General features: G+C 39.3%; 1 protein-coding gene across 4 annotated transcripts in view; it reads left to right on the top strand.

Moving 5' to 3' along the window:
* Nucleotides 1-12,887, top strand: part of SVEP1 (sushi, von Willebrand factor type A, EGF and pentraxin domain containing 1) — a 351,417-nt gene that overhangs the window by 234,957 nt on the left and 103,573 nt on the right. For all 4 annotated transcript variants that reach the window (XM_045043475.1, XM_023242560.2, XM_011288665.3 and 1 more), the window contains 6 exons: nucleotides 1,381-1,510; nucleotides 4,414-4,521; nucleotides 5,501-5,632; nucleotides 6,724-6,918; nucleotides 10,258-10,379; nucleotides 12,255-12,363. In XM_045043475.1, the coding sequence (XP_044899410.1) occupies nucleotides 1,381-1,510; nucleotides 4,414-4,521; nucleotides 5,501-5,632; nucleotides 6,724-6,918; nucleotides 10,258-10,379; nucleotides 12,255-12,363 (796 nt within the window). The remainder of the gene's footprint in view (nucleotides 1-1,380; nucleotides 1,511-4,413; nucleotides 4,522-5,500; nucleotides 5,633-6,723; nucleotides 6,919-10,257; nucleotides 10,380-12,254; nucleotides 12,364-12,887) is intronic.

Below are 12,887 nucleotides of genomic sequence, written 5' to 3'. Positions count from 1 at the left end.
ATCTATGCGTTTGCTTTTTTGTTTTCTTGGAGTCTACATTAAATGAGATCCTATGGTATTTTAGGTAACTAAAGACAAGGTAACTTTTACATGTGAATTTAAAAGTGCAAGTGTGACATCTAGTAGGTGATGTAAGTGTTGAACGATCAGTCCGTCATGTGTGGTTTTTACTTTTCACTAAAAGACCCATGAAAACATGCATGCATTGTTGTTACCTTCATCATGATTGTCATCAAGCTCTAAGAAGAGCACAGGGACACATTTCAGGATCTCATGAGAAGTCACACTAAATGCAGCACCTGTGTGTTGAAATATTTTTAACATTGCAATTGAAAAGACCAGGGTATTTGACTACAAAAGTATTTCTAAATTTGCATTTTTAAAATTTTCTAAATTAAAAGACAAATAGCAAACTTGAAAAAAAATGCTTCGAAAGTGTCAAAAGTGAAGAATATGTACTACCTAACATGTTCATGTTATGTTATAACATAATTTTCAAAGGGACTAAGAAGGCAAGCATATCACTCAAAAAGAAAAGAACAGGGGTGCCTCGGTGTCTTAGTAGGTTAAGCATCCCACTCTCCATTTTGGCTCAGGTCGTGATCTCTCAAAATAAATAAACTTAAAAAAAAGGAATGAATACGTCCATATCTCCATATCATGCAAACATGTGAGATTTTAATCTCGGTATAAGGCATTAAGAAACTGTGAATTAAAACAACAACCTGGTGTCATATTTTTGAGTTACCAAAAAGTAATGGTATTTAATATAGGTCAGAGAACTTAGAGTGGGAACTTTCACATTGACTCTCAAATACTGACAAATGGGAATGCAAATTACTACCGTGTTTTGGGAAAGGAATTTTGTATTATCTATCAATACATTGTTAATGACTTCTGGTTAGTAATTCTGTTCTGGAAATGTACTATAAAGACATAATAAAAATATTTTAGAATTACCTGTTCAAAACTCTTCACCCCAGTATTGTTTGGTATAGTAAAATTTGGGACCAATTTAAATGTCCTTCAATAGATTTTTTTAAATTACCATATATTTATTCTATAGAAAATTACAGAGACATTTAATCTTGAATTCTAAAGACTACGTAACAGAATAAAGAGTGTTTTAAGATATTATGTTTAAAAAACAGAGAAAAATATTCCATGTGTATGTCAGCTGCACAAACTATGTAAATAGTAGTCTGGAAAGAAACATGCTAAAAGGCTGTGTCTGATTTTTTTTTCCGTTTCACTATATATATGAAATATTGATTGTGCCATTTAAAATTTTATTTTCCCTAATAATATTTAGATATAAGAACAGTAAATACACTGTCAGTATTAGCCTTAACTTTCAAAATATTTATTTATCTCTAAAAGGTGTCCATCCATGTTCATCCGGCTTTCACCCCACCTTACCTCTTCCCAATTGGAGATGTTGCCATCACCTATACAGCCGTTGACCTATCCAGCAACCAAGCCAGCTGCACTTTCCATGTCAAGGTTGTAGGTAAGTCACAAAATTGCTTGAGTAGGATTGCGAAAATAATCCAGTAGTCCAAGGGCTTGGCTTCTCCTTTATCTTCAACAACTCCCTCCCCCTGATTCTCCCGGCTGGCTTTGAAACCTGCCCATGCCACTCCCTCTTTGAAACCTACATCCTCTTTAACCATTGCTGCCTCTCTTTGATTTCTTCCAATATGAGCCTTTGGAAAAGTTCCCAGTAATTGTCATCTGTTTTGTCTCCACAGCCATTTATATTCAAAGTCACTCAAGTGACTCTCGTCCCCTTCACTCACGTACAAACTACTTTCATCAGGGGCATCACTGGTCTCTAGAGTTATTTCTACTGCACACTTTTTCGTTCTTATGTTACATAATCTTTCCTTAGATTTTATCACCTTAGATTTTATTAACCACACTCTCCTTATCAAAACAGTCTCCTTCCCCAGCTTATCTGACAGCAATCTGTCTTGGTTCCACAACCTGTTTTTCTCATTTCTCCTTCTTTATCTCTTTCCTACATGGCTTCTCTTCCTCAGACCAGCTCTCAAATGTGGATCATCCCCAAGGTTCCAGCCTTAGCCTTCTTTTCTTTCTGTTTCTCTCTCTCTCTCTCTCTCTCTCTCTCTCTCTGGTTTTTCTGGTGATTTTGTTAACTGACAACTTCCAGAATTCAATCCGAAGCTTAGATCTATTTTCTGAAATTCAAACCAACATATAGAACTGCCTATTCAACATTCCCAGGTAAATGTCTTACAGGCATTTCAGACTCACCCAAACCTAGTATATTTCTTAGCTCAGAATGGCACAACCAACCGCCTACCTACCATGCAAAAATCTGGAAGTCATCCCTGACTCCTCTCCTTCCATCACCAACACTCAATTATTTCTCAAGTTCTTCTTGTTTCATCGACATATTGTTTCGGAAATCTGCCCTAGTCTCTTCACCCTCACAACCACTGCTGTAGATCAGTCCTAATTTTGGATGGGGTGCTGGTTTATTTCTTAGTCTTCCAATTGCTCTTTGTACTTTCAATCAATTCAGTAGATATTCAATAGGCACCAGGTACCCACCACCAAGAAGTAATATGTGGAGAAATAGGATACGTAGCAGCCTGTAGTGGTCAAGAGCACAGACTCTGAACCCAATCTGCTTCATCCAAAAGTTGAGTATAGGGTTATTGTAAGGCTTTTAGTTAGTTAAAATATATAAACCACTCGAACTAGTGCCTAACTCACTTTAAGTTCTGTGTAAACATATTGACATTTAGCAATCAATATTCACCTCATATATTTTAATCTGTTTGTTTAAAATTTCAACACAACAAGTTCATTTTATGTTAAGAATTTTACACAACTTCTTGAAATAACTAATGTATAATCAGACTGGCTCCTGACCCTAGAAATGATAGGTTTTGGTAGAAGTGCATAGAAAGAGACTCAAGTAAAAATCCGTCTACTTCATTTCAGAGTGCTTAGGTATTTTAAATGCTTTCTCACTTGTTTTAAGCATGAACTTGGCCAGTCATATGTAAAAGATGCTGCATTCATTTTTTGTGGTGCTAGGATCTTAAACATGGCATTGTGGTTCAAGCATTTGCCAAGTTTCAATGTTTCGCCATGAAGAGTCAGCACAGTGAAATGTAAAATATGTACTCAGGCGTCTGACTAGACACTAGCTCAGTTTTCAAAGTGTGAAAGAGAGAGGTGACCTGGGAAAGACGAGGAAGCGGGAGAAGGTGAGAGAAAGGGAGACGAGGAGAGAGGGAGGGAAGAGAGAGAGAGAAAGATAAGAGAGAAAATATTCTAAAGCCTGCATTTTCGTGTTTCCTCAGATGACAGGGTGTGGGTGTCTTATTGATAAATGAGAGGAGGCAGGAATGCTTTGGCTTAGCTTTCCAGGGAATACTGCCTCACTTGCTTTGAAATAGGCTTTCTCTCTCTCCTTTGGACACCACGCCTCCGCTGGTACCTCCCATTCTTTGGACAGTAATTAACTGAGTCTTAGCACCCTCTCGTACTGCAGTTCGACTTTAAAATATTCGTCTAGAATCAGATGAGTGTAGAAAATCTTGGAAAGAACCGATTTGCAATGTCTTTGGGAAAATAGTAAATACCACCAGATTCTTCAGTTTAACTGTAAATGGACTCGACTGAGTCACTCTTCAAGCGCACAGACCTCCACTGAGCATTTTTTTTCACTTTTTTTCTTTGTGCAGCAAGTTTTTCTGAGCCTGTGTGACAGGCCAGGTGCTATGCTATGCAGTGGAAACCTAACTGTGAGCAAGAGAGACTTCGTCACTGGTCCCCAGAGTTTACAGTCTAGAAAAGGAGTCAAACCAAAGGTGCTAGACCAATGAAATGACAAGCATGAGGAAAAGAGAAAATGGAATTTATTCATAAGACGTAGTGTAAAACAGAAATCTCTACATTCTCACGGATACAGCTCATTTAATTTCGGAGTGTGTGTTTTCATATATCATGTAAAGAAACACCCTGGTCTGGATGCCTGCGGTTGCAATTTTCTAGCTTAGTGACCTCAGATGAGTCCCTTTATTTGAGTACTCTGAGATTTGGTCATTTCACTCCTTCCGCTTCTCTGGGAAGGTTCTCTTCACTTCCTGGCCGCATCTAGAATTGCCTTTGACACCACTGTGCATAGGGTGATTTTAGACACCTAGCGTTTCTTCTTCAACAGGCAGAGGGAAGTATAGCGAGAACCAGCTCTCTCTCCTGCCTGGAGACGAGGGATAACAAACTCTCATTGTCAAAGGAGCTCTAGGGCCAGCCTTGTGCTAACAAGGTCAAGGCTCTCTGCCAGCACAAGTAGACTTCAGTTCTCTTATGCAAACCTCCTCGTCATTTTTGAATATCAGTTGTGACTTCTTTCTCTGCTTTCCTGTCTTTTAGACGTGGAACCGCCTAGCATAGACTGGTGCAGATCCCCACCTCCGATGCAGGTCTCGGAGAAGGAGCATGCTGCAACCTGGGATGAGCCTCAGTTCTCAGACAACTCAGGTGCGAGCCCAGGGATTTTGTGGTCAGCATGGTAACACTGAATTATGTTTCCTTTTTAAAAGCTTTTTTAAAACGTTTATTTTTGAGAGAAAGTGAGAGAGAGGGTGGGGGCGGGACAGAGAGCGAGGGGGCCAGAGGATCCGAAGCGGGCTCTATGCTGATAGCAGACAGCTCCATCTGGGGCTTGAACTCCTGAACCATGAGATCATGACCTGAGCTAAAGTCGGACGCTTAAGCACCTGAGACCCGCAGGCACCCCTTAAAAGCTTTTGAAAGGATAAAAGAAATGAAAAGCAAATTACGTCTTGTCTAAGTGGTATGAATAATCACATAAGGTAATATGTTTTAATCTAGGATAATTACATGTCATTTAATATTATTAATCTTACCCATTCTTTAGGTTCCCTGCCTTCATTCAGTATTTAGCGGACATTTATTAAACCTGTACTAGGAGAACTTGAAGATTTCTATAAATTCACTGAATCTCTAAGCTTATATTGTCCTGAAGGCATAAACTATGCATTTTATTCGTATCTTTAGTACAGTTTGTGTATTCATGCCCATTTCTTAAACATATGCCCCCAAAATGATAAAAGTTCATAGGACAGCAGAAAAAAAAAAAAGAGCAAACACAACTGAATTTCATGTCAGACGTTTCACTAACGCCCAGTAAATAATAATAAAAAATGCAAATTACATAGATTGCTTAATTAAGTTTCTCCAGGGTCCCGACAGACTGACCCATTCGAGGAAAATCACCGATTCAGCAAGAATGCCTTAATCTAACGAACCTTTTGAGTCTACCACTTCTGTGTTATAGCATAACATCGTTTGTTTCTCACCAGTGGCCAAATCAACATAAGTTGCGTGCCCATCTGGTTTGCATAAATAGAAAATGAAAATTCAGATCAAAAAAAGTGAGAAGTAAAGTGACTGCAGACCAGTCACCCCACAACTAGATCCCTTCTTTCCCTTCTAGGGGCTGTATTGATCATCACCAGAAGCCATACACCAGGAGACCTTTTCCCTCATGGGGAGACTGTAGTGCAATATACAGCCACGGACCCCTCGGGCAATAACAGAACATGTGACATCCATGTTGTCATAAAAGGTATTCTCTTCATAAGCCTCGAAAAATCTCGTTGACATTTGTTACGTTTAATTGCTATGTTTTATGGCAGAAAATAGGCTGTGCAAAGCAGATTTGTAAATTTAGAATACTGACAGATTTTATTTACGTTTCCGATTATTATTGCTTCACCTGGCGATAGGTAGAAATATTTTCTTCCAGGGTAGTCTTTTTCAGTTTTTTTTTTTTTTAATTTTTTTTTCAACGTTTATTTATTTTTAGGACAGAGAGAGACAGAGCATGAATGGGGGAGGGGCAGAGAGAGAGGGAGACACAGGATCCGAAACAGGCTCCAGGCTCTGAGCCATCAGCCCAGAGCCCGACGCGGGGCTCGAACTCACGGACTGCGAGATCGTGACCTGGCTGAAGTCGGACGCTTAACCGACTGTGCCACCCAGGCGCCCCCAGTTTATTTTTTTTTAACCTTTATTTCTTTATTTTGAGAGAAACGGAGACAGTGTGAGTGGGGGAGGGGCAGAGAGTGAGGGAGAGAGAGAGAGAGAGAGAGAAAGGGAGAAAGAATCCCAAGCAGGCTTGGTGTTGCCGTCGCAGAGCCCAACGCAGGGCTCGAAGTCATGGAACCATGAGATCATGACCCGAGCTGAAACCAAGAGGTGCACGCTTAACCGACTGAGCCACCCAGGCACCTCTTCCAAGGTAGTTTTTAATTAACGCTTCGTTAACATTTGCACTAAAGGTACAAAATACTATGGTCATAATTCTACTTCAAATAACTGAGGAGACAGGTTCTGAAGATGTACTTACTACGTAATGTTATCTACTTTTCACTCTTATTGAAGGAACGCCACAAACAGCAACCCCAACTCAGAAATAACTTTTAGCATTTCATAAAATTTGCACAGCCTCTAATTCTGATTACACATAGGTACAGCTTTTCAACTGTGTCCACCTCGGAACCAAAAAGTGTCCGTTGTCACAAGGATTTATGGTAAAAGTTTTTCTAGGAATAGTGGTGGAAAGGGAATTCTTTTCAAACATCACCTTAGACTCATGGAATTTAATTTATATTGTTTATACCACTGTATATAAATAGTATCATTTTTTTTATACAGGTTCTCCCTGTGAAGTTCCATTCACACCAATAAATGGGGATTTTATATGCACTAAAGATAGTGCTGGAGTTAACTGCACATTAAGTTGCTTGGAGGGCTATGATTTCACAGAAGGGTCTACTGAGAATTATTACTGTGCTTATGAAGATGGTATATGGAAGCCGCCATATTCCACTGAATGGCCAGACTGTGCTAGTAAGTTTTAATTTTTTTTTCTGGATTCCTTTCATATATGTGAGTATGTGTTTGGGTGTGTGTACATTTTTTTAATGTTTATTTATTTTGAGAGAGAGAGAGAGAGAAAGAGGCAGAGAGAGAGGGAGACAGAGAATCCCAAGCAGGCTCCGCACTGTCAGCACAGAGCCTGGCACAGGGTTCCATCTCACAAACTGTAAGATCACGACCTGAACCGAAATCATGAGTTGAACACGTAACCAAATGCACCTAGACACTTAACCAGGCACCCCTGGGTGTGTGCACATTTCTGACCATTAAAGAGGAAAACTGCCTTACAATAGGGATTAGGAAAAAATGGTGCCATGAATTTGAAATGTCTGTGGATAAGAGAAATGTTCATCCCTTGATTTAAAATGTTAGCCCCCCCCCCCCCCCCCGGATACTGGTTATTGGTTGAATTGCTACAGGACAAGATTCAGTTTAAAGCAAAACCATCTTGGTCCTTTTATTGTTATTTATCATAAATATCTGAAGAGACTTACTGTTCTTGATCTATAAACTTGAACTTAAAGTATAACCTTATAGTCTGCAGAAGAGCTTATATTTAAAGTAAGGTCCCACCAACAATGAAGTGACAGAAAGAGAAACCAAGGAATCGATCCCATTTACAGCTGCACAAAAAAACATAAAATACCTAGGAATAAATCTAACCAAAGAGGTGAAAAGTCTGTACACTGAAAACTAGAGAAAGCTTATGAAAGAAATTGAAGATACAAAAAAAAAAATGGAGAAAGATTCCGTGCTCCTGGATAGGAAGAACAAATATTGTTAAAATGTCAATACTACCCTAAGCAATCTACATATTCAGTGCAATCCCTATCAAAATAACACCAGCGTTCTTCACAGAGCTAGAACAAATAATCCAAAAATTTGTATGGAACCAGAAAAGACCCCGAATAGCCAAAGCGATCTTGAAAAAGAAAACCAAAGCAGGAGGCATCACAATCCCAGACTTCAAACTATACTACAAAGCTGTTATCATCAATACAGTATGGTACTGCCACAAGAACAGACTCTCAGATCAATGGAACAGAATAGAGAACCCAGAAATGGACCCACAAACATATGGGCAACTAATCTTAGACAAAGCGGGAAAGAATATCCAATGGAATAAAGACAGTCTCTTCAGCAAGTGGTGGTGGGAAAACTGGACAGCGACATGCAGAAGAATGAACCTGGGCCACTTTCTTACACCATACACAAAAATAAACTCAAAGTGGATGAAAGACCTAAATGTAAGACAGGAAGCCATCAAAATCCTTGAGGAGAAAGCAGACAAAAACCTCTTTTATTTTGGCTGCAGCAACTTCTTACTCAACACGTCTCCGGAGGCAAGGGAAACAAAAACAAAAATGAACTACTGGGACCTCATCAAAATAAAAAGCTTCTGCACAGCAAAGGAAACAATCAGCAAAACTAAAAGGCAACTGACAGAATGGGAGAAGATATTTGCAAATGACATATCAGATAAAGGGTTAGTATCCAAAATCTATAAAGAACTTATCAAACTCAACACCCAAAAAACAAATAATCCAGTGAAGAAATGGGCAAAAGACATGAATAGACACTTCTCCAAAGAAGACATCCAGATGGCCAACCGACACATGAAAAAATGCTCAACAACACTCATCATCAGAGAAATACAAATCAAAACCACAATAAGATACCACCTCACCCCTGTCAGAATGGCTAACATCAACAACTCAGGGAACAACAGATGTTGGCAAGGATGCAGAGAAAGAGGATCTCTTTTGCATCGTTGGTAGGAATGCAAGCTGGTGCAGCCACTCTGGAGAACAGTATGGGGGTTCCTCAAAAAACTGAAAATAGAACTACCCTGCGACCCAGCAATTGCACTACTAGGCATTTATCCAAGGGATACAGGTGTGCTGTTCCGAAGGGACACCTGCACTCCCATGTTTATAGCAGCACTATCAACAATAGCCAAAGTATGGAAAGAGCCCAAATGTCCATGGATGAATGAATGAATAAAGAAGATGTGGTACACACACACACACACACACACACACACACACACACACACACACACACAATATGGAGTATTACTCGGCAATCAAAAAGAATGAAATCTTGCCATTTGCAACTACGTGGATGGAAGTGGAGGGTATTATGCTAAGTGAAATTAGTCAGAGAAAGACAAAAATAATATGGTTTCACTCCTATGAGGACTTTAAGAGACAAAACAGTTGAAGATAAGGGAAGCGAAGCAAAAATAATATAAAAACAGGGAGGGGAACACACATAAGAGACTCTTAAATATGGAGAACAAACAGAGGGTTACTGGAGAGGTTGTGGGAGGGGGGATGGGCTAAATGGGTAAGGGGCACTAAGGAATCTACTCCTGAAATCGTTGTTGCACTATATGCTAACTAATTTGGATGTAAATTTAAAAAAATAAAAAATAAAACAAGTTAAAAAAATAAAGTAAGATCCAACATGTGTGATAGAATGAAAGATCAGTCACATTCTCTTTAGATCTGATTTAGATTTAGAGCTATTCTATAATCTTAAATATGTGTATTGTTATAAAGATAACCAATATCTTTGTCTAGTGTAAATATTCTTTGGAATTAATAGTTGATCCAGTACCATAGATGGAGTTTAAATGCCAGTGTCTTGGAGAAAGGGTAAAGCCCGCTTACTTGAGCTATTTTTTATCCCAAATGAGGGAAGTAATTAGAAGCAGTATCATTCACCTCTATCACAGATTTAGACAGTAGGATTTTAATGTTGATACTATTAGGAGGCATTGTCTCTGAATATTTGGAGACATCTTGCTAAGTCTAACCATGCAAGCTTTTGATCCAAGGAGAAATTCTCTATGGAAATTATACTTTCAAGGAATATGATTGCACATAATATTTAGAAAAATTTCAGTGTCTATTGGTTAAAAGTGTAATATAAACATGTATGATACAAATTTATATAAACATGAAAGATTTCTTTGACCCAGGCAGGATTTTTCAGAAATTCCCAGAAATGTAATTTAAAAATTTTTACATCTCTTTTTCCCTTAAATACTCATTTTCTTAACGTGGTTGTCAGCTAAAGAATAATTTATCAAAGCAAACTCATCACTGGGTAATTCGGTACAGTGCTGCTTGGCTCGTGGTTTATAATGCCTAGAAACTTTTCCTAACTGCCATCTCCTGTTTTTCTAATGATCCCACAAATTGTTTTAGAATTAAAATACTAAGTTACCATTACTCCAAAGACAATGAAATCTTTGGGTTGGAACACCAGCTAAGTGAAACTGTTTTCTCTAACATTTTCCAGTAAAGCGTTTTGCAAATCATGGGTTCAAGTCCTTTGAGATGCTGTACAAAGCAACTCGTTGTGATGATACAGATCTGTTGAAGAAGTTTTCTGAAGCATTTGAGATTACCCTGGGGAAAATGGTATGTCAGTAGTATTGTCTGTCGTATTTTAAAGGATACCGTTGAGTGTTTTCGTCGCGTCTCAGGGTAACCTGCCACTGGAATTCCTTGTCCTGATGACTTCCCTCCTCTATGTAATCCAGACTTTTCCCTCATATTTAGAATTGGTCATAGGTTTTGGGCGTCTGGAAGGAATTATAAGTGAATCTCTATTAAAACATTTTGAACTTTTTAAAACATTCTGAGTCAGAAAGCCAGAGAAGCGTGGGGTCCGTGTGGTTTGAAAATGTCTGCTTTGTTATTTAAAGTATGACAAAAATGCCATTGTAGGCTGTATTTATTTTAGGATGGGATAATTGAACATTGCAAGGGCTTTCTTTTTCATGCATTTTTGTTGAGGATTCTTTCAATGTTTACAGGAAAGCAAAACAATATATTTGACTTGTGTTGAGCATCTCAAAGGCAGGAAACGTGTTCTATACGTTTTTGAATCCCTAGTGGAGTAGGCAGCTTAGATTTGGGATAGATTCTAAGAGTGGAATTGGTGGTAGTAGATTTGATGTGCAGTGTGAGAGAAAGAGGGGAGTCCAGGAGGCAGAGTGCCCAGGAACACGGACGCACAAATGGGTATACATGGCTGGAAGTGTGTCAGAGGATCTTTTCTGATGTCTCTTATTTTCTCAGTGAACAACGATGCAGAATGATCAGCTGAGAGAATGAGGATGGGAAGGAGTTGTTGAGGTTTGGAAAGAGAGGTGATTTTCTAGAAAGGCACAAATGAATGTGCTAAAGAAAGGTGCTAGGATTGGCCAGAAGCAGGTGTGTGTTTTCTTTCAAGCTGTAATCAACCATGTGGGTGGGTGCATGTGTGGACAAAGCAGAGCAATCAGTTTAGGGTTAAGGGTTCTGCAGACAGACAAGTGAAGAAGGGTGCGTGTGAGAGAGTAATTCAGGAGTAATTCATAATAAGGAGGTGAAGAGACATCAGGCTGAGAGACGGTGAAGAGATGGAGGGGTCAACGGATTATAAATCTGATGAAGTCAAAGAATTCCAAGAGGAGGAGAGGGTGCAGTTACCGGGCATGATGAGGTCTGAGGGTATGGCCATGAGAGCAGGTGACAAAGTAAGGCTGGAAGACATGAGGAAAAAGAGAAAAAGGAAGTGAGAAGCCAAGGTGAAGGAAGGATTAGCTGGATGGATACAGAAATCCCCAACAATTATAGCAGGGAGAGTTACTGGATGTTCTTAGAAGGAGGGGGTGATGCAGAATGGGGAAAGGCTGTTGGTAGCGGCCACAGGGAGAGGCCATCTACTATACCATGAGCTTCAGGACTGTGAGGCTCTAAGGAGGGGTGAGGGAGCATGATCTGGAAACAGCAGGGAAGCGTGAGGAAGATACTTCCTCCACCTCTATGCCCACAGTTTGAGGAAGCTGGAAAGTGAGATGCCATTGAGAGCAAAGGTAAAAGGAACAGAAAGGAGATGAAAAAAATAATAGGAGGTTCGCTGATTACTGGCTGTGAGTTCCAAAGGGCAGAGGAAGGTTCTGAGGACTTGGAGATGGGTGGGAGATAAAGTCAGAGGAAAGGGATCTAAAGAGCCATATGGGGTAAAAGATCAGAGACAAGAGATATGCCAGGAGTTCTGGGCTTCTGGGGATCAGTGATATAAACAGAGACAAAAAGGCATGAAAATAATTGTGATGATTCACAGACACGGGAGGCTGTAAGGGGCGGGGCCTGGAGGAGGACCAGGAGTCTGTCCAGGAACATGCAGGGCTCTAGCCCTCTCCTGTCTCCTGTGGATAGAATTGTGAAGGTCAGGGGAAAGAAGGGCTTATCCAAAGCACACAGAGATGTGATTTACATTTTATACTTTTCATTTTTTATTTGCAGGTCCCATCATTTTGTAGTGATGCTGATGACATTGACTGCAGATTGGAGGACCTGACCAAGAAATATTGCCTTGAATATAATTATGACTATGAAAATGGCTTTGCAATTGGTAATTATATTATGTAGTGTCAGTAGTTTGCAAGACTGATCTGCAAAATAAACTAATTCCAGAATAGTGGGGCAAATTAGAAAAATTAACTTTTTTTGAGCCACAAAACTCTTGAAGTGATAAAAAGAAGAATAAGTCACATTATGATTGTGATCGTTTAATATTTATATGATAGGATAGTACTAAAGCAGTTTTGTGTGGCATTCAATTAAAATTGCAATTAAGCCATGAATTTAAAACAGCTACACATGTAAAATGCTCCCGATTCCTCACCAAGAATATGTTAAGACTCAATCTGTTCAGGTCGGATATACCTTTTGGTTGAATTTTGATGTTTTCTGCATGGCATCTCTAAACATTTTTATTAAGGTTATTCCTACGTCTGGTGTGTGATTTTTTGCTGGCGTATCTGGCCATTTTGGTTACTGCCTTAATATTCCTGGGAGATTTTAGTAGTCACTCTTGGGTCTTTCATTAGCAAAATCATCAACCTTTCCAGTCATTATATTTCTGATTTTTATCGC

This window comes from Felis catus, chromosome D4 (genome assembly GCF_018350175.1).
Source record: "Felis catus isolate Fca126 chromosome D4, F.catus_Fca126_mat1.0, whole genome shotgun sequence".
Lineage (NCBI taxonomy): Eukaryota > Metazoa > Chordata > Mammalia > Carnivora > Felidae > Felis > Felis catus.
This window is presented reverse-complemented; position numbering and strand designations above follow the sequence as displayed.